The sequence below is a fragment of the Microtus ochrogaster genome, linkage group LG8 (genome assembly GCF_000317375.1).
Source record: "Microtus ochrogaster isolate Prairie Vole_2 linkage group LG8, MicOch1.0, whole genome shotgun sequence".
In the NCBI taxonomy this organism is placed as follows: domain Eukaryota; kingdom Metazoa; phylum Chordata; class Mammalia; order Rodentia; family Cricetidae; genus Microtus; species Microtus ochrogaster.
In genome coordinates, this window is record NC_022033.1 from 1164728 (window position 1) to 1184635 (window position 19908).

General features: G+C 47.3%; 1 protein-coding gene across 6 annotated transcripts in view; it reads left to right on the forward strand.

The window, feature by feature from the left end:
• Positions 1–17932, forward strand: part of Dido1 (death inducer-obliterator 1) — a 54779-nt gene extending 36847 nt beyond the window's left edge. For 5 of the 6 annotated variants that reach the window (XM_013352140.2, XM_026787227.1, XM_026787226.1 and 2 more), the window contains exons 8-17: positions 1308–1737; positions 1855–2014; positions 3261–3377; positions 3517–3621; positions 4617–4752; positions 4955–5483; positions 5859–6012; positions 6369–6458; positions 7054–7249; positions 14233–17932. In XM_013352140.2, coding sequence (XP_013207594.1) covers positions 1308–1737; positions 1855–2014; positions 3261–3377; positions 3517–3621; positions 4617–4752; positions 4955–5483; positions 5859–6012; positions 6369–6458; positions 7054–7249; positions 14233–17498 — 5183 coding nt within the window. In that variant the 3' untranslated portion in view covers positions 17499–17932. Of the gene's footprint in view, positions 1–1307; positions 1738–1854; positions 2015–3260; positions 3378–3516; positions 3622–4616; positions 4753–4954; positions 5484–5858; positions 6013–6368; positions 6459–7053; positions 7480–14232 lie in introns of those variants that run through there. The other variant, XM_026787228.1, reaches the window with a different exon arrangement.
• Positions 17933–19908: the final 1976 nt, after the last annotated feature.

Consider the following 19908-nt stretch of genomic DNA (forward strand, 5'->3'; position numbering starts at 1 on the left):
CTCTGCAGAGCCCCTAAAGTGCTTTAAGGCTGGGGTTTGGTGTCATCCTGAGAATACTTGCAACAAAGGCCACTGGGGTGAAATTTGGAAGGGCTTCAAATGAAATGCAAGACTTGAGTCTTCTAGGTTTTTTAGGGCCACTTTGTAATTGGCAGTGGTACAGGCTGCCAACAATAGGGTGGTAGCCCAGTCTGCCAGGGTTTGGTGGGGCCCCTAGAACCTAGAGTAGTTTGTTGAAATGAGCTTTCCTTGTATATGGGGTCTCCACTCTTCCTGAGCTCTCTGGGGCTTCCTGGGAACAGAAGGTGGGAAGTAATCACCTATGATCTTGAAATCCTGCTTCAGGGATAGCTGGAACTGCCTGTGTAGTGTGGGTTTTGCCAGCACACACTGTTTAGATTGCCTGTCTAAATGAGCCATCTCAGTTCCTTGCCTGACAAGACGGCAGCCCTGAGCCACATGTTCACAGATGTTTCTTTGCCTTTTTGACCCCTTATGCCACTGGTCATCGTGTTGGACAAACACCAGGTTGTCATTTTACCATGCTGACTGAATTGAGGAGAGGGGGTTGGAGGTTTGGCATCTGATATTCATTGCTTCCTTCTGATTTCATTTCATGTGACCTCTGTGCAGACATGCAGGTGAAATGCTAAATACCCTGGGAACTGAGAGTTGTTAGGAGTAGACAGCCACTGGAGTCTTCTGTTTTGGTATCTGACTTGTGGTGTGAAAATAGGTTGACTGATCTTCCCTGTATTGCAGATGTCACTGGTCTGTATTTTATCAATTTTTATCAATTGGTGTCTCCAGGGGACTCCTGCAGAGGGATGATGAAGTAATGTGTGTTCCCTGTGCTAAAGGAAGGTGTCAGTCTCCAGGGCACTAAGGGGTTCGTGGGTGAGAGTTTGTCTGATACTCCCATTGAGATTTTTTTAATTCAAGTTTATACAAAAATACCTTGACTTGTTAATAAAAATTATCTTGTAAATCTGCTCTATTTTGATGGGAAGCCTGTACTTTAGTTTTAGAGCTTAGCTAGTTTGATTAATTGGAGCCTTTGATAATTGACTTGTTTAAGTAAAAGGCTTAATGTAATGAGACACCAAAGCCTTTTCTTTCTAAATAATAATCACCACCATGAAATACTGTGGGAAATCTTTCTGAATTTCAAGATTTTAAAACCTTATCTGCAAATGTGTCTGACTAATGCCTAGGTTGCAGTGACTCTTTCCAGGGTGGCCATGATACAATGTCGACCTGGTTTGTATGTGTTGCCCGTGTCTTACTCTCTGCGTTCTGCCTTCCAGCCATGAAGGACGACAGAAGGATGGAGGACAGAACGGTGGCAGCAGCCGCAGCCCCGAAAAAGACAGTTCCTCCAGGTTCCTTGATGGGCAGACAGACTTCACCTAGAAATCCAGTACCAAAGAAGCTTCCTCCTTATGCTAACATGGCAGGAGCCAAACCAGCCATTAAGAAGCTGCCCTCAGGCTTCAAGGGTACCATCCCCAAGAGGCCATGGCCCTCGGCCACCCCTTCAGGCACTTCTTCCAGGCAGGCAGGACCAACACCTGTGACAGCTGCTTCCAAAAAGTTGCCTGGTGCTGCTGCTGTGATGGGAGTGATGAGGAAGCCAGTGGCTGCCAATGTCTCTGCAGCCTCTCCAGCCCCGGCACAGCCCAATTCACAAATTCGGCAAAACATAAGGCGCTCCTTGAAAGAGATTTTGTGGAAAAGGTGGGCTGTTGTACATGTCATACCTTTTGCAGAGAAAGCATTGGTGATAGTATTCTGGATTTCCCCACTAGGCAAGTGCCCCCTGATTTATATAATCCCTCTTTTCATTCTATTCAGAGTCAATGACAGCGATGACTTAATAATGACAGAAAATGAAGTAGGAAAAATTGCCCTCCACATTGAGAAGGAGATGTTTAACTTGTTCCAGGTTACTGATAATCGTTATAAGAGCAAATATCGCAGCATCATGTTCAACCTTAAGGATCCTAAGAATCAGGTCTGTGTGCCCCCAACTAGATGTTGGGACTTTTTGACCCAGAATAGAGCCCTGCCTTCTTTTCTCTTAGCTTCACGGTGACATACCAAATCACATTTGGAACATCCTTTCCGTCTTTGTGGGTCATCTTCTCTGCTAGAACAGATTTTATAACTCCTCACCTTCCATTTTACTAGGTTAGCCTAAATTGCTGCAAAAATCACATGCCCATTGCCCTAAGATTAAAAGTTTTTCATCCCAATTTTCAGGGATATCTGGTGGACCTTGTTTGGTTTGGTTTGATTATTTTGGGACAAGGTCTCACTGTAGCTTTGGCTTCCTCCGGTCTTGCTTTGTAGACCAGGCTAGCCTCAAACTCTTAAGAGATCCACTTGTTTCTGCCTAAGGTGCTGGGATTAAAGGTTCAAGCAACCTTTTTTGCCTTACCCTCTCTTCCTCAGCCACATGATATGAGGCACCCTGCCGTTCTCAATAAAGCCTCTCCTTTCTACTGCTGGGATTGTTTATAGTGTTCTCTAGAGTCTGAGAACACACAATTCTGAGTTATAGGACCAGAATCAAGTGTCTTGGCTGCATCGCATGCTCCACAATCCCATGGTAGAAGTGATACATATTCCTGCCTTTATTTCTAACTTTTTTTGCGGGGCAAACAGCTGCACTGTGTAGCTCTGGCTGGCCTCAAGCTCAGATCCCAGTGCTGGCATTAAAGGCAGGTACTATCTGGCCTTCTAACTACTGTTTTTGAGGCAGTCTTGTGCTTCTGCTTCCCAGGTGTGTATCACCTCTACTGGCTTCCAACTTTTTTTTTTTTTCGAGACAGGGTTTCTCTGTGGTTTTGGAGCCTGTCCTGGAACTAGCTCTTGTAGACCAGGCTGGTCTTGAACTCACAGAGATCTGCCTGTCTCTGCCTCCCAAGTGCTGGGATTAAAGGCGTGCGCCACCACCGCCCGGCTTGGCTTCCAACTTTTTAAACTGGATTTCAAGCTGTGTACGTGATTTGTGATCCTGAGAAGGCATAGACTCTGCAGATGATCTTGAAGCCGGCTCTCAGTTGTACTGTTGCCTATTTCATAGTGGGTGGAGGGTACACTTCTGCAGGGTGTGTGGTAAAAGTTGTTGGAGACTCAGGGTCCGTCCCTCTGATCTCCACTGTGCTGCTTTGTTTCTTCATACTGACCCAGAGTAAAGATAACACTAAAGACTTAGGGGTGAGGAAATGAAAGGAACTTTTTTTTCCCCCCATTAGGGGCTTTTCCATCGAGTTCTTAGAGAAGAAATCTCCTTGGCAAAACTTGTCAGAATGAAACCTGAAGAACTTGTATCTAAAGAACTTTCCATGTGGACAGAGAAGCCTACAAAATCTGTGAGTGCTGAGGAGGGTGACAGCCTGAGGCCCTAGAGGTTTCATTTTTCTAGAATCAATTGAGCTATTTATAGGCTGGATGAATATTCTTTCTACCTAGAACCCAAAGCTGAAGCCTTCGTATCTGTCCTTCTTGTAGGTAATGGAGTCCAGGACTAAGTTGCTTACTGAAAGCAGGAAGAACACTGCTAAGCCAGAAACTATTCCTGACATGGAAGATTCTCCACCAGTGTCAGATTCAGAAGTGAGCATTTGGGGTGTTCAGTCCAGTGTTTACACAGAGACTAAGTCTAACATCTCTTACTTACCTGCTTTCAGGTGTCTTAAGTCACTGAGCAAGTCACTGACCTTTGAATAAGCATATACATATGCCTGGTGTAGTATTTCCCAAGTGCTTCTCATCATTGGGACTATTTGGGTTCCTTTAGTTTTTTGAGATAATCTCTCTTCATCTGGCCTAAAATATGTCACCTCTGGAATCTGGGGATTATAGACCTGTCTTGGTGGGCTTTTTCTCCATTAATTTTTTTTTGTTTTGTTTTTCGAGACAGGGTTTTGGAATTTGTTATGTAGAGCTGGGTGGCCTTGAACTCAGAGATCCACCTGCCTCCACTTCCAAGTGCCTTGGCACCACACCTGACTCTCCATTGGTTTGTGCTATTAACTTAGAGGTGGATTGAATTTGGGAAGGAAATTATCTACTTGAGCCAAGCATGTTCTCACTTACCTGTAATCCCAGCACTTACTAGATATGTTTTTCTCAACCTGTGGGTTGTGAGGCCTTTAAGGCGGGTAGAACACCCCTTTCACAGGGGTCATTAGATTAGATATCCTGCGTATCAGATATTTACGTTAGAATTCATAACAGGAGCAAAATTACAGTTATAAAGTAACACCAAAAACAATTTTATGATTGAGGGTCACCACAGCATGAAGAACCTTATTAAAGGGTGGCGGTTAAGGGGGGTTGAGAACCTCTGTGCTAGATGGAGGCTGGAGGATCAGTTTTGGGGTCATCCTCTGCTACATTTCGAGACATTGTCTCAAGAAAACAACAAAGGAAGCCGGGCGGTGGTGGCGCACGCCTTTAATCCCAGCACTCGGGAGGCAGAGGCAGGCTGTGAGTTCGAGACCAGCCTGGTCTACAAGAGCTAGTTCCAGGACAGGCTCCAAAATCACAGAGAAACCCTGTCTCGGAAAAAAAAAAAAAAAAGAAAACAACAAAGGTTTCAATTGTAGGAACAGCAGGAGTCAGTGAGAGCTGCCCCTGAAAAGAACACGGCTCCTCTTCTGGATGTCTTCAGCAGCATGCTAAAGGACACCACAAGTCAGCATCGGGCTCATCTTTTTGATCTAAACTGTAAAATTTGTACAGGTGAGCATAATCTAGGGCCTGAAACTTTGGCAATGAGACAAGACTGGGATTTATCTAAAGTCACTGTTGTAAAGGTAGCAGTGTTCCAGCCCAGTTTAGACAAGGGTGGCTTTCTGGTGCTTATGTAGCCTGGTCCCAATATCTTTTGATTAACATAAGTCATTGCCCTGAATGTGTCTTCCTCGTACCTCATACTTTTCAGGTCAGGTTCCATCACTGGAGGATGAACCAGCTCCTAAAAAGCAAAAGCTTTCAGCGTCTGCTAAGAAAGAAGACTTGAAGCCCAGGCATGACAGTTCCCCATCCGATCCAGTTCCTACCCCCGCTGATGAAGGAATTGCAGAGACACTGCCTGAAAATGCCTCTGAGCCAGACCTGGAGAGTATATCTAGTCTGAACCAGGAGAGAAAATGTTTCCCTGGGCCTCCAGGTGACGGCCAGCCTGACCCCTCCCCACTGGATGGCCTCTCTCCCTGCTCTGCCTCTGGTGGCAATGGGGTGGTCACCACAGTCACTGTGTCTGGCCGAGACCCCAGGACCGCCCTGAGTGGGTCATGCATGGTCACAGCCTCCATGGCAGCCCACCTGGATAACTCTCATACTTCAGAAGCCAAACCGGACATGATAAAGCCTGCTTTGACTCCTGCAGTGGTGCCTAAGTCCATACTGGCAAAGCCGTCCTCCTCTCCTGACCCAAGATACCTGTCAGTACCACCATCACCAAATACGAGGTGTGTGTTTAGGATGGGGCCTGAGCAAACCTCAAACTCTTGCTTTGGACTGACAAGGAAGTCTGGTGATTAGATTTATCAGAAACCGGCTTCAGTATCCTTAAGATGCTCCATCTCTTGGATGCCTAATTAATATTTTGGTCTCATTCAGATCTTGAGTACAAAGTTTTTAATTAACTTAATGGCCATTGATTTGTTGCCCGAACAACTTATTTTCTTGACCAAATATCTAAGTCATTATGTCTCAAATAGTTGCTTGGTAAAGGAAGCCACTGACCTTGGGCTTCTCTTTTGCTCCCAAGTATGAAGTCATCATGGTTTGAAATATCTGTTGTACAAAAAGAAATTAACACTTTTTATGGTTTGGTTTTACAGCATTTCAGAATCACGATCCCCGCCAGAAGGAGACACAGCCCTCTTTTTGTCTCGGCTCAACACGATTTGGAAAGGATTTATTAATATGCAGAGTGTAGCAAAATTTGTCACTAAGGCATATCCTGTCTCTGGGTGTTTGGATTATCTCAGTGAGGTTAGAACCAAGAAATCAATCTCTCCTGCTCCCTTTCCCCTCTCCTCTCTTCCTCCGGGTGTGTGAGTGTGTCTTAGAGGAGTCAGGTTCATGCTGTTCCTCTGTTGTATGGCCAGAGACAGAAATGTGTACCAGCAATTGGGCATCCAGTTCCCCGCTTAGGTGTGCTATTTCCATGTATTTGGCCTGTTTCAGCTTCTGAACATAATATCCTTGGGAGGACGGTTCTTTTCCTCCCACCCGACTTCAGGGGACACTTCTAAAGTGGTGCTGTTTCTGTTGTGTGATCTGGTGTTCTGGGATTTAAGTGTGTCAATCTGCAGCTCTGGTGTTGACTGCATGTTCTTCTTGTGTAGGATTTGCCAGATACCATCCACATCGGTGGAAGGATTGCTCCAAAGACAGTTTGGGATTATGTTGGCAAGCTCAAGTCATCCGTGTCTAAGGTACCTGCTCACAGTGTGGTCTCTTCAACAGTGGGCAATTGTGTTTGCTGAAACCTTTTTTAATTTCTCACTTTATTAGGCTAAGGTTTGAAACATCAGCTATAACTTCCTAGATGTTAAAGAGTGTTGAGAAACACATCAAGGTGTGAAGCTATACCTGACTAATAGTGGTAGCCGTTTGCTTCTGACTTAGAATGGTGTGGATGTATTCAGATTTTAGTAAATACACAGGCTTTGCTTCCTAAAAATCCCTCAAGTTATCTGCAGGTGATGTGTGAGGTTTCTACTGAAAATGGTCCATAGTTTGTACCACTCACAAGAGGAGTAAACCATATAGACTGGCCTTCCAGTGTGGAGACACCAGAAGGCACCTGCTGCTGCTGTGTGCTGTGATCCCCATCATCTCAAAGTCCTGGGAATGGAAGTGGCAGAGCCCAGCAGTCTGACCAGAACCTGTGTCCTTTACACTTGATGTGAATTAGTGCAGCCAGTAGATGTCACAGAACTCTAGGCAGCATGTCTCGGGATCTGCATCTGAAGCGGGGCCGTTAGGGCAGCCCAGGTACAGCTTCCCTGTGCTCTGTTTGTCTTTCAGGAGCTCTGTCTGATTCGCTTCCACCCTGCCACAGAGGAGGAGGAGGTTGCCTACATCTCCCTCTACTCCTATTTTAGCAGCCGTGGCCGGTTTGGGGTTGTAGCGAATAACAACAGGCATGTCAAGGACCTGTACCTGATTCCACTGAGTGCTAAGGACCCTGTGCCGTCCAAACTCTTGCCCTTTGAGGGCCCAGGTAAGCAAGCACCCAGTTTCTGGGAGGTGTAGGCCCAGCCACTCTCACACTGTCCTCCACACCGACACAGTCCTCTCAGGGTGTCACAGGTTAGGACAGCCAATGGAACCCAGCATGGCAGGAGATCTAGCTCACGGCTCTAAAAGAATCTCAGTTCATGTGAAAATTGACTCTCTCCTTACAAGCAGATTGTTTGCTGTCTCAGGTCAGGGCGTTGTTCAAATGCCAGGACCAAGAACCAGACCCAGAGAGGGAGGACAGGGTTTGCCTGGATCCAGGGGTGCCTTTCACTCCAGAGAGACGGTTGCTATTACTGTTTCTGCTCTGCTCAAGGTGAACTGGCCTTTTCCATTCTAAGATGCTTCTCCATAGGAACTGATTCCTAAGGGGTCTTGTAACAGTGCCGTGGAGAAGCATCTCAAAATGACTACTTTTCAATCACTGCACACTGTAGTAAGTTCTTTTATCTTTTCAAACTGTTTAGATTTGCTCTTTCCTTGGAAGTATTACTTAGCAGATTACATATACAGAAACACAAACTGGACTTCAGATGACATGGAGGGCTCTGGTCCAGTGATATCCTGCTCTGCTAAGCACCTTCAAGGAGTTTTCATGGCTTCAATTAGGGAATTGGCACTAGTTGCCTAAACTGGTCTCTTTTCCCCAGTGGATTAATCTTACCTAAAATCCAATGGGTTTGACATTGCTAAACATTCTTTAAAATGCTGTCATAGCAGTAGCTGATGAATACCCCAAGCCCTGGACCCCACACCACTTGCACTGCATCTAAACTGGCTGGGATGCTGAAGGACAGCCCTCTGCCAACTACAGCCTGTTCCTAGTTCATGGCTTGAGTTCTTACCTGTACCCACAGTTTCAAAATACATGCACATTAAGGTATTGGTTGGTGTCATAATACAGGGGTTAAATGTTAATGGGCGTGATGCGGTAGGTAATTGTAGTGCCCAGCACATTTCAAAAGCAAAGTGTATTAGTGTGTTCTGTGAAGCCATATTGGGAATAAGAAAAAGAAAATACCGCTGTGGGTGGCAGAGAGTGCCCTGGAAGTGCTCAATGACAGCCATGTGAAGAGCTCTGGCCAGCATCTTCCATGACCAAGGGGAAAGAGGCTCCAGTTCTCCTGGAAGTGAAGATCCAGAAGCTGACCCTTGGCACCTGTGTGAAGAGCGCCCGGTCACTTAGATTTGTCTCAGCTCGCGGGTAGGGGTTAGTGTCCATGGGTGGTGCCTGAAGTAGGGCAGGAATTGCCCCTGGGCGCCCTCCTCTCCGGCAGAAAAGCATACCATTTATTGCAGAAGTGTGAGTTAGATCCCTTGCCTCCAGTTTGCTTAGAAAAAGCAGTGCTTCATTCTTTATACTCTCTCTCCCCGTCTTCGTCAGCATTACCAAATGAGGCCAGTGTTGAGAAACCTGCAGAGTACATGGGCATTGGGGTACATGAAGCCCTTACCCAAATAGGACTTGGGGGAGGTTCCCAGTGGCCAGGGCCAGGAAGGAGACAACCAAAGGAATGGTACCATCCATTGTGGCTACACAATCATTTAGATGCAGGGTTTTGGGGTAGCCAGCCAGGACAGGATAAGGCCACACCGGGCTTCCAAGCTGACAGGGGTTGGGGGTTGACATATTGTATCCCACTAAGAGATAGGCACTGCCCACCCAGACTCATGTGCAGTGGCTGGCCAGGTGGCCACACTCACTAAGGCCATGGCACTGAAGGCTGCGCTCAAAAGACAGGCAAATTTTCCTCCACAGAAGTCATAAGTGTGTCTTGTTAAAATAAAAATTTAGAAAAGTAATGAAGTATTACCTATAGATAGACTCCTAAAGATTTTTTTTTTTAACTTAAGGACTGAAAAATACAGTTTTTAATGATATTGTTGCCACAATTACATGTGTGGTGTTTGCATACTATCAGTGCATACAGCCTTGGCCTAGGCCAGGCTTGTGGCTGGACCTGCCTTACATACTGATGGTTTGACTTGGCATTTTCTAGGTGTAGGCGTGTGAGTGTGTGTGTTTATGCTTATGTGTGCTTTATGTGTGTAAGATTGGGCTGGAGCCTTGTTCCTGTCTTATTTATTTTTTCCCCCGGTACCCATAGCATGTAATCTTCCCAAAAGCCTTGGACACCTTGGGCCCCCTCAGTCAACCAATGGCCCCATCTGAGTACCAGCTACCCAACAAGCTGGGGGTCTCTCCACATACCTAGGGCCTGCATTCCCAAAGCCTTTCTCTCAATACAAAGACTTTGCCTGTAGTCTCTGTAAGAGTGGTACAGCATTCACCTTGAGATGCTGTCCTCATAGGCTCAGGTAAAGTCAGCCCCAGGTAGTGTGGTGCAGATCCTGATGGGAGTGGAGAGGACGTTACACAAGGAGCTCCTCTCCACCTGACTTAGCCCAGAACTTTCTGACACTGGCCTTTTGAACCCTGGTCTGACTTTAAGAATGACAAGACCTCAGAAGTACTTAGGCCACAACTTGAGAACACCTGCTGCCAGTATTTGATTCTTGGCTTAGCATGTGTAAAATTCACAGACCGTCAGTACATCTTGAACTGCTGTGTTTTTTTAATGACTCTAGTGCCCTTGTCTTTTATAGTGATTTTACACAAAAATACTGTTGGTCTGTTAGACACTGTTTATACCTACTATGATTACTTCAAAGGACAGCTAAAAAGCCTAGATCCTTCTGACCCCACTGTCCATCCTCTCCACACTAGTTTAGATGCTATTTTAAAGCCACCAACAGGTTCTCGGGCAACTTGTGACCTTAATCAAGGGAGCGAGCCTAGTTTATTTACAGGAAATAAACTTCCCTTCTGCCTGGCCCTGACAACACTGAGTCTGAAACCCATGTGCCTACCTCATACTCATCAGGGCTAACTGCCAGGTTGAAGAAAACCAAGGCACTTCATTTGGTTTTGGTGCCTGTTGCACTCACACCAGCATGCAGCCAGTCTCCTCTCCAAACCGCCCTCAGGGAGTGTCACACTCCAGTGTCTGTGTTTACACAAAAACAGTTCAATTAGCTGGCAAGTTCTATGCTTTGAAATATTAGCAGGTAAGCACTCCAGTTTTCTTGTGTATGTATCAAAGCTTTGCATAGAAACTGTAATCAAAGTCAAATACAGTATTGAATGGAATGTACTACTTTGTCTACCTTAAATCAATAAAAATATGTCATGGAAACTGGTCATTGTTTGTTTGACTTGGAACCATGCGATAGCTAGGGCCACTTGCCCTAGGTCTACCTCTGCTTCTTGTAAGCCAGCATAACTCTTCTGGTAGTACAGGGGCTCCCAGTGTCCTGCCAAGTGGTGCACAGCAGAGGGCATGCAGACTGACATGCTCCTTGGTGTTCTTTGTACTCGGGCACCTGGAAGAAGATGGACAGCGCCCTTGTTACCCCAAGCATGCACTGGGTGCAGTGGCTTTACCCTAGTCTTACAGCTTCAGAGTTGAAGAGGGAGGACATGTGCGTGAGTGTGTGTGTGCTAAGTGGGTTGGGAAGTATTCAGTTCCCCTCATAGTTGCCAAGTGTGTCCAAGTCGTACCTAAAAACACAGTTTTTGATCCAGCAGGTGTGTACATTTTGTTTTGACAGATTCAAACCATAAAAGAGTTTTCATCTTGAACATGTTGAACATACTGTTAGACTGGGGAATAGAGTTGTTGATTTGATAGGTGTGAGATGAGCAGGAGTCTACTTTGGGGAGATTCTGTTAATAAATGGGAACACTAACGTGCACACCGTTCACAGCACCACCTCCCATATCTGTAGAAGCAGGTGGTTGTCTTCAGCCACATCTGCAGACTCTGTTGCTAACATGTCTGGGTACCAGTCCCAAGAGATTAACTGACAAACCTTTTCAGTCTGGTTTATCTTCTGTCTGATACCCACTGAGTTCAAAGGCTAAGTAGGTGTTTGCACCTTAAAAACGGGGGCAGAGGTGGAGCTTAAAGAGCTTGCCTTCATACACACTAAACAGTGTATCCCTTGTAGTTGAAGAGCACATTTTAACTGCATCTGCTATGTCAGATTCCCACTGCTTGTTTTGTGTAGTTGTGTGAATTGACAGCCTCTTAAGAGCCCCAAAGTGGTGTGTAAGTAACTGCCATTCTGTCTAGTGCTGGCTCTTATGGAACCCCTATCAGCACTGCAGCTGGGGTGACCATTGCTTCTCAGACCATACATTCCACACTCTGGGGAGCTGAATTCTTAACCTGATGGCTGACAAAATGCAGCAAGCCTGGAAAGTGGACCCCAAGAAACCTGGATCTCCACTGCCCCTCCTAGAGGCATCTGACCTTCGTTGACATTTCCTGTTACATGACATACCTTGCAAACACAATGGAGCAGCATCATTAACTTTGGGACATGCCCCTCACTCCTCAGCGAAGATACTTCCAAGACCTATGACGGATAATTGAGTTTGATTGTTCACAAGATGCTGCTGCTTCCAGGGTACTAGCTATGGTTGGATTTGGGTGGGTGGGTTTTTTTTTTTTTTCTTCTTTTTTGTCTTATTTTGTTTTGGCTTGGTTTTGGCTCAGGCTGTCCTGGAACTCACCAAATAGTCTTAAGTTGGCCTTGAACTCATGAAGATCTGACTGTCCTCATACATATGAGCCACCATTCCTCGTGAATATTTATGTAGTTGTAGGTATACTTGAGACAGGCAATAAGGGTTGTTTCAGAATAGGGCTGTGTATTCTGGGGAGGTTAGCCAGAAATTTAGAGAACACGGACCAGGCTTGGAGCCCTGCAGTATGCACATGGATAACCAGGTGATTAGAAACAGCTGCTAGTGAGATGCCGTTCTAGGCAGCCTACTGAGTGCACAGCCAGCATGAACTCAGCTTGAACAGCTACCAGCTTACTGTGGATGCTGGAGCACCCTGCTGTGCTGGGACACAGTACTCTGGACCACCTGAGTTTTTTTGCAGTGGAAGCAGGAGTCTAATACAGTAGAGGACCCATCTGCAATTGGGTGGTCTGGAAGTCCTTTCTGGAGTGAGGCAGAAAGTCCTCTGTCGAGCAGTAGTGACCCACGTTAAATTGCCAACCCTGCCTCCTCACACCAGGACCCCCAGCCTTTAGCACCGTGTTCCTCTACAACCCCACACCCCAGCCAGTTTCCCAGTGTCAGATTCTGAAAAGAGCCTGGTTTACAGAGCTGTCCAGTAAAACTTCAGCTTGTGGCTCAAATGTTCCAACAAGTTTTTGTGACTCAAACTTGTAAGCTCTGGCCATTTTCTACAGGTTCTTCCAGAAAGCCTAAAACCCTGGTTTAGCAATTAATCCAAACTATAGATGTTAAGCTTTATAGTATCCAGGAAGCAGCTAGCAGCTGCCGTTTTAAGTTTAAAAGCCCCTTAATTTTTCCTTAGAACTTGATAGCCTTCCACACATTCTGAGTGCTCGGTGGAATCTGCCTGCGCCTTTTTTCTTTTTCTTCCCCTACTGCCTAGCTCTTTTCTCTGAAACGCTAGGCAGTTACAGCACTCTTTAGTTTTTATGCGTCCCTCCAAGAAGCAGGGGACTGGCGCAGAGATTCCTGAAAAGAGGGAGGAGGTCTAGGTGTGGGGGCTGGGTGGTCAGCTCAGTGGCTGGCCCCGTCTGACCTCCATTCCCCATTGTGTGCTGAGCCTTACTGGAATTTAGGATTTGTAACACCCTTCGAACTAACTATATAACATAACAGTGTCTAGAAGCAGTTGTTTACAGTAGCTTAAAACAAGTAAAATCTTTGGTAGCGATTAAAAATTGCTTAAAAATCATACGATTGTATTTTTATAACAGTAAATTGAATAGTGTGGTCAGATTGATAGCTTGGTTCATTTTTACCTTTTGTACTCTTCCCCCCACCCATGCCCAGCACCCCTGCCCACGCTACTAGTTTGGGGACTAGACTTTTCATTGTTTTGTTCTACATACAGAGGATTGGGAAGCAGCACTGAAAACTGGCATTCCTGAGCTGACTTGGCCACACTGTCTTAGAGAGGTCCTTGCCTTTAAGAGCAGTGTGCCTTGAGTCTCCCTAGTGCTTCCTCCCTGGGGTGTGTTCCTTACCACCATTTGCAGATGCCCTGTGCTTCACTGATTCACGGGAGTCTTTATGAAGACTTGAGCAGTAGGTGACCCTAAACTCACAATCCTGCTGCTGCTGCTGCTGGTGCCTCTCAAGTTCCAGACCAGCAGTTGTGCCACCATCCATGGCCCAGTAGGAATGTGATAATGTCAATGCCCAGTGAATTTTGTTTTAAATTGAGCTTTATTTTCTCATTACTATAATTCTGACACTAAATTCACTGTCATTGTTCATTTTAGTTTTAGTTAAATTGGTCCCTAACTATTTGCTAACTTAGTATATTTAACTTAACTTGTGCAGCTTGTATGTTAACCCCCTGGTGTGCTGTGGGGACAAATGAGAGAGCGTAGCTGAGACTTTTAAACACTGTTTGCCCTCAGGAAGCCGAGACAGGTGGATCTCTGAGTTCAAGACCAGCCTGATCTATAGAGTGAGTTCCAGGACAGCCACAGTTACACAAAGAAACCCTGTCTCAAAAACACCATTGTGTGCCAACCCTGCCAGTCAAATGTTCCAACAACCAGTAGATGCCTGTCTCTTTACCTTCTGTAGCTTTGGCATTTTAGCAACTGGAAAGACAGCATGATTTCTGATGTGGGGTGGGTTTGCTCATGACTTAAGGTATTGTTTTGTGGTTTCTGATGGGTATTGGTCTGTTATGGGTCCTTTTCAGACCACTAGAGCTGTAACTAGGTGGATATGCCGGTACATTCAAAGACTACAGTCCCTTAGCTTTCTACAATAAGCTTCTTAAACGTGGGATTTTATTTATCTCTTCTATTGAAGTTCCCCATTAGTGAAAGTTCCTCTGAAGGGTGGAAGCTAGGCTTAGATTCTAAAGTTTGTATAAATATTTTGTTTTCCAGGTCTTGAATCACCACGTCCAAATATAATACTTGGGTTAGTAATATGTCAGAAAGTCAAACGTCCTTCAAATGCTGGAGAGTTAGACAAAATAGATGAGAAACGGACTCGACTCCAACAAGAAGAGGTAGAAACTTCAGTGTATCCCAAAGTAACTGCAACTTTGCCATCTGAGAAGAAGACTCCCAAATACCACCTGCACTCTGCAGACACAGCTGCCAGCAGCACTACACCCCCTGGTTCTCCTCCACCCCCTCCTCCTCTTCCTGAACCCCCAGTACTGAAAATACTGTCATCCCTCAAGCCAGGGTCCACCAGCACTGTCACAGCGCCGACCACATCAGCAGTGATGACCACCACAGCTTCCCCTGTTGTTTCTGCCACTTCAAAAACAGCCTCGCCTCTGGAGCACATCCTGCAGACTCTGTTTGGGAAAAAGAAATCATTTGAACCCTCCACGAAAGAATCTGTTGGGTCTGTGTCTCAGGATTCCACATCACACCAGGATTCCAAGGCCAAGGGGGAGGATGCCGTGTCAGCAGCTCCTTTGTTGGATCCAATTGTTCAACAGTTTGGTCAGTTCTCAAAAGACAAGGCTCTGGAGGAGGAGGAGGAAGATGACAGGCCCTACGACCCAGAGGAAGAGTACAACCCCGAGCGAGCCTTTCACACCCTGATTGCTGAGCCAGGGAGGCACCATGACGTGGAAAATGTTCCTGAGACAGCTGAGAAGGAAGAGGTGGCCTATGATCCAGAAGATGAGACCATCTTAGAAGAAGCTAAGGTGACCATTGATGACCTGCCCAACCGGATGTGCGTGAAAGCCAGCTCCACGGAGAGGCCTGCTGACTTTACCACAGATGCCACGAATGCCTCTCTGGTAGAGCAACAGAAAATGTTAGAGGAGCTAAATAAGCAGATTGAGGAGCAAAAGAGGCAGCTGGAGGAACAAGAAGAAGCCCTTCGGCAGCAGAGGGCTGCTGTTGGTGTCTCCATGGCACACTTCTCTGTGTCAGATGCATTGATGTCACCACCTCCCAAGTCTTCGCTGGCCAAGACAGACCTGTTCTCCCAGGAACAACAGGCCCCAGACCCGAGTCAGGGGGCCTTGGGTGCCAACCACAACTTAGACTCAAGACAGAGTAGGGATCCAAGGCAGGCCAGGAGACTGGCTGCTGAGAACATTGAGAATGAACCTCTTCCCAGGGCCCCCACAGGAAGCACACCTGGCCCACAAGGTACCCTGCCTGCCAGGGAGACTACTGTTGCTGGGACTGCAGCAGCCCAGGGGCCTGGGCTGGCTCCAGAAGCCAAGGAACCAGTGGCCGTTCCCTGGGCTCCAGGCGAAAACACTGTGTTGAGACCTGAACATGACATTCAGAAGTGTGAACATCCTGGTAACCCTGTCTCATTGCCCCTGGACAGCAGTCACCTTCCTACTGCTGGTGATGGCACAGCCAGGCCAGCAGCACCCCGCAGAGTGCTGCTGCCCACACCCCCAAGCACCGCCTTTCCACCCAGCTTCCCTTTGCACCCTGAAGAAGCCCAGAATTTTAGTTCTGGAGGCAGGGAGCCTTTTTCAGGGCCCGTGTTTCTGTCTCAGGAAACATCTCTTGGCTCATCCCAATTCGAGGACCCTCGGGGTGCACAATCTGCTGGGAGGAGTGAGAGCCCAGTAGCTGATACTGAGGACAGCAGAGAGCCACAGCACAGGCCTGGTGAGGTCACTACTCCATTCCCCCAATCTGGGCAGAGGGGAGGGGGCCCTCAGCCCCAGTTTCCTGGCCAGCGTGAACCTTTACCACGCACTTTTGGGATGTCAGGGCATCATGGTCCTGGTTTCCCAGGACCTAGGGGGCCAGTCCCTCCATTTTCAGAAGAGAATATTGTTCCTAACAGTGATGGACTAAGAGGCCCTTCACCTGCCAAATTTGGGGCCCAGAAACCACCAATCCCTTCCTTATTCTCTGGGCAACATGGGCCACCTCCCTATGGTGACAACAGGGGACTCTCACCTTCCTATCTCGGTGGGCCCAGAGGAGGAGCACCGGCCCAATTTGAAGAACGCAAGGATCCACATGGGGAGAACAGGGAATTCCAGGACGCTTCATACAATGAGATGACAGGGGCCCCTGCTCAGTGTGAAGGGCCAGATCAGGCTCCGTTCATGGGGAACAGGGCACCCTTCCAGTTCGGAGGCCAGAGACGGCCACTTCTGACTCAGATGAAAGGTCCCCGTGGAGGACCTCCACCATCTCAGTTTGGAGGTCAAAGGGGTCCACCTCCTGGCCATTTTGTGGGCCCACGTGGGCCCCATCCTAGTCAGTTCGAAACTTCCCGGGGCCCTCACCCTGGCCAATTTGAAGGGCCCAGGGGCCAAGCACCGGGTTTCATGCCTGGCCCCCGGGGTGTTCAGCCCCAACAGTTCGAAGAGCAGAGGGTGAATTCACCACCACGGTTTGCAGGTCAGAGGGCACTTGCACCCCTGCCATATGGAGGACCAAGGGGTCCTGCACCTTTTGCTGAGAAAAATGAACAGCCACCTCGATTTCACTTTCAAGGCCCATCTTCACAGCCTGTGAAGCCTCCCCCTCGGCCCCTGCTGGAGCTGCCAAGCCACCACCCTCAGCATAGAAAGGACCGATGGGATGAGGCAGGCCCAGCCACTGCCCTGCCTTCCAATGCTGGACCTGGGCAGGGCCCTGAGACTGATGGACAGTGGGCCACATCAGAGTTCCGAGAAGGCAAAGGCCATGAGTATAGGAACCCGGCTTTTGAAGGGAGACAGAGGGAGCGGTTTGAATCAGGACCTAAAGAAAAGCCTCTGGATGAGCCTGAAGCTCAAGGGTTAGAGAATCGGCAGGGCCGGGCATTTGAGGATCGGAGGCGAGAGCGAGAGAGAGGCAGAAACTGGAGTCGAGAAAGAGACTGGGAGAGGAGCCGGGAGTGGGACAGACATCGGGAATGGGACAAAGGCAGGGATAGAAGCTCCAACAGGGACAGGGAGCGAGATACCGACCGGGCTAAGGAGTGGGATCGGAACCGGGAGAGAAGCAGGAATCGCGACCGTGACCGGGAAAGGCGGCGAGACCGAGACAGAGACAGGTCCCGGAGCAGAGACCGGGACAGGGACCGTGAAAGAACCCGAGACAGAGATCGGGACCGAGGCCGGGACCGGAAAGACCGCAGCAAGAGCAGAGAGAGCCCACGGGACCTGAAGTCTGAGGCTAGGACCTCTGATGCGGGCCCTGCTGCAGCCCAGGCCTAGAGGCCATTGCACCCAGGGCTGGTGACAAGACAGACACTGGTGAGGACAACGACCTCGTGTCCGCTATTGTTAATATAGGCTCAGCCTGGCAAAGACTCCTTTAAAAGCCAAGTGCATAAAATGTGTTGAGCAAAGAGTTTTTGAAATAGCTATGAAATTAGATACAGGATATAATATTCTGGACTTCAGGAATTACTGTAATTTTGTGTATAATGGTTTGTTACAAAATTTCCCAACTTTACAATTCTGATGTTTTTTAATAACTTAATATTTCCATTTAAAATTACAGAAATGGGAAAATATCTACAAAAGCATATTGCTTTTTTTCAGATTATAAAGTTATCTTTTCCAATAATTTGACTGGTGTAAGTTTTAAGGGGATTTCAGTGGACTGTAGAGTTAGTTTTCCCTGTGCTGCCATCTCTGCTTCCGCAGACCCAGACCTACCCAGGGACTCTCGGTGCTGTCCTGGGTGGAAAGCACTGTCGAGGGGTGAGCTGGGGGTGTGTGCTTACAGCCAGGGAAGAACAGTTTTCCTAGGCCTGGCTCCCCACAATGCATCACTTTACAAGTTTTTTCAGAGCATAATTAGAAATAATTCGTCCTAGTGGAAATTGTTACATTTTAAATAACAGTTTATTTTTAAATGCTCAAATTTATCAGCCTAAAGAAAGAAGCAAAGCGGTTCAGAGTAGCTTAAGAGAAAGGAGGCAGGAGTCAATTGCCCAATGCTGTCTTCTGAGTGGCTCTCCGCAGAGTCACAGACCCCAGACTCCAGACAGGTGATGGGGTTGGGAACTTCAGTGGGGTGGGGCAGTGTTTGTACCAAATCTGGAAGAGAGGAGGATGATGGTGAAATAGACTGCTTCGTGAAAGGCTACTCCCCTGCTGCCACATAGGCCCTCTGAAGAAGCCGAGAAGGCCGGCTAACTTATTTGACTGTGCAAATATGTTTGATAGTTCCTTTTATATTTTCATAAACTTCCTTTTTCAGATAGAGAATTGGAGAGCTTCATTTGTTCTTTGGAGTCTTATTTCATTGTACATCACTACAGATTTTTTTTTCACTTTATAGCACAAATTTTTTAAGTTGAGAAGACATGGAAAAATAGCAGTTTGGGATATTTGCTATTATAAGCCAAATATCAGTAGGTTAAATTACATGACTGTCAGTTTCAACATCTAATAAGATGTGAAGTTTTTTTAACATATAAAGTAAAATTTTCTAACTTAAATGCACAAGCATACAAATCAAGTGTGTTTCTTTTAAGTTTACTTGGTAGAAATTTCTGTACATTGTATTTTGTATTGCAGAGTGTTATATCACTGTCCATTTAAACACAGGACTTCATAGGTTTTGTTACTTGAAGTAGAATAAATATCTACAGAGTTCTTGTTTCTCTCTTCACTCAGCCTTGACACACACATCACACCACCCCATCCCCCCATTCCCAGCTAGCAGCCCTAGTCCCTGTGTTGGATGCTGGCTGCTGCATGGTGTCAGGATCCAGAGATTAATGTGCTGGCTGGTATCCTATGTAGGACCCAGACTGCAGTGTATGGCCTTGCAGGAAGCCTGAGGGTGTCCCTGAAGGCAGCCTGTGTTGGAGCAGGAAGTAGTGAGTCAGGAATGCCCAGGTGTCCGTGGATAGAGTCCAGCCCTTCATTGCTAGCTTTTTAAAAGGAGCGGAGTCTGTGGCCCAGGTTGCCTGCGTGTGGCCCTGCCCTTGACTGCCACCTGCTGGTCAGAATTGAACCTAAATCTGGGTGCTGTATCTCCACATACGTACCCAGTGCAGCAAAGAACTTGGCAGGGCCAGTCAATGGTGGGATGCTTTAATCCCAGCACTCAGGAGGCAAAAAAAAAAAAAAAAAAAAAAAAACCAACGTGGCAGGAAGATTCTGACCCGGACCCAGCTGGTGAGGTGCTCGCTGGGGCTTGGAAGCTGACTGCAACTCCCTCACCAAAAAAAGCCTCTGACAGCCATAGCATTTTTTGTTTTGAGATAGTCCTGCGATAAAGCCTCGCATTCACAGCAATTCTCCTTCAGCCTCCTGAGTTATGTCACTTGTCTTCACAACTCTGAAGCCTACTGCAGGGTCATGTGACACCAGAAAGGGCAGATTACAGGGAAAGGAAAAGAGGTGTCAGGGCCTCCCACCCATTTTAGAGCCCTGGCAACATCAGCCAGGACATGCATTACCAAGTCCAGTAGCAAGCAAGCAATAGTATCTGTGTCCCTTGGAAAGCAGTAGACACTGGCTATGGCCCAGCCCAGGAAGGGCCTAACCTGTCGAGCATAGTGGGGAGCTGTCCACAGTCATACCAAGGGCCGCAGTGGGGAGCTGTCCACGGTCATACCAAGGGCCGCAGTGGGGAGCTGTCCACGGTCATACCAAGGGCCGCAGT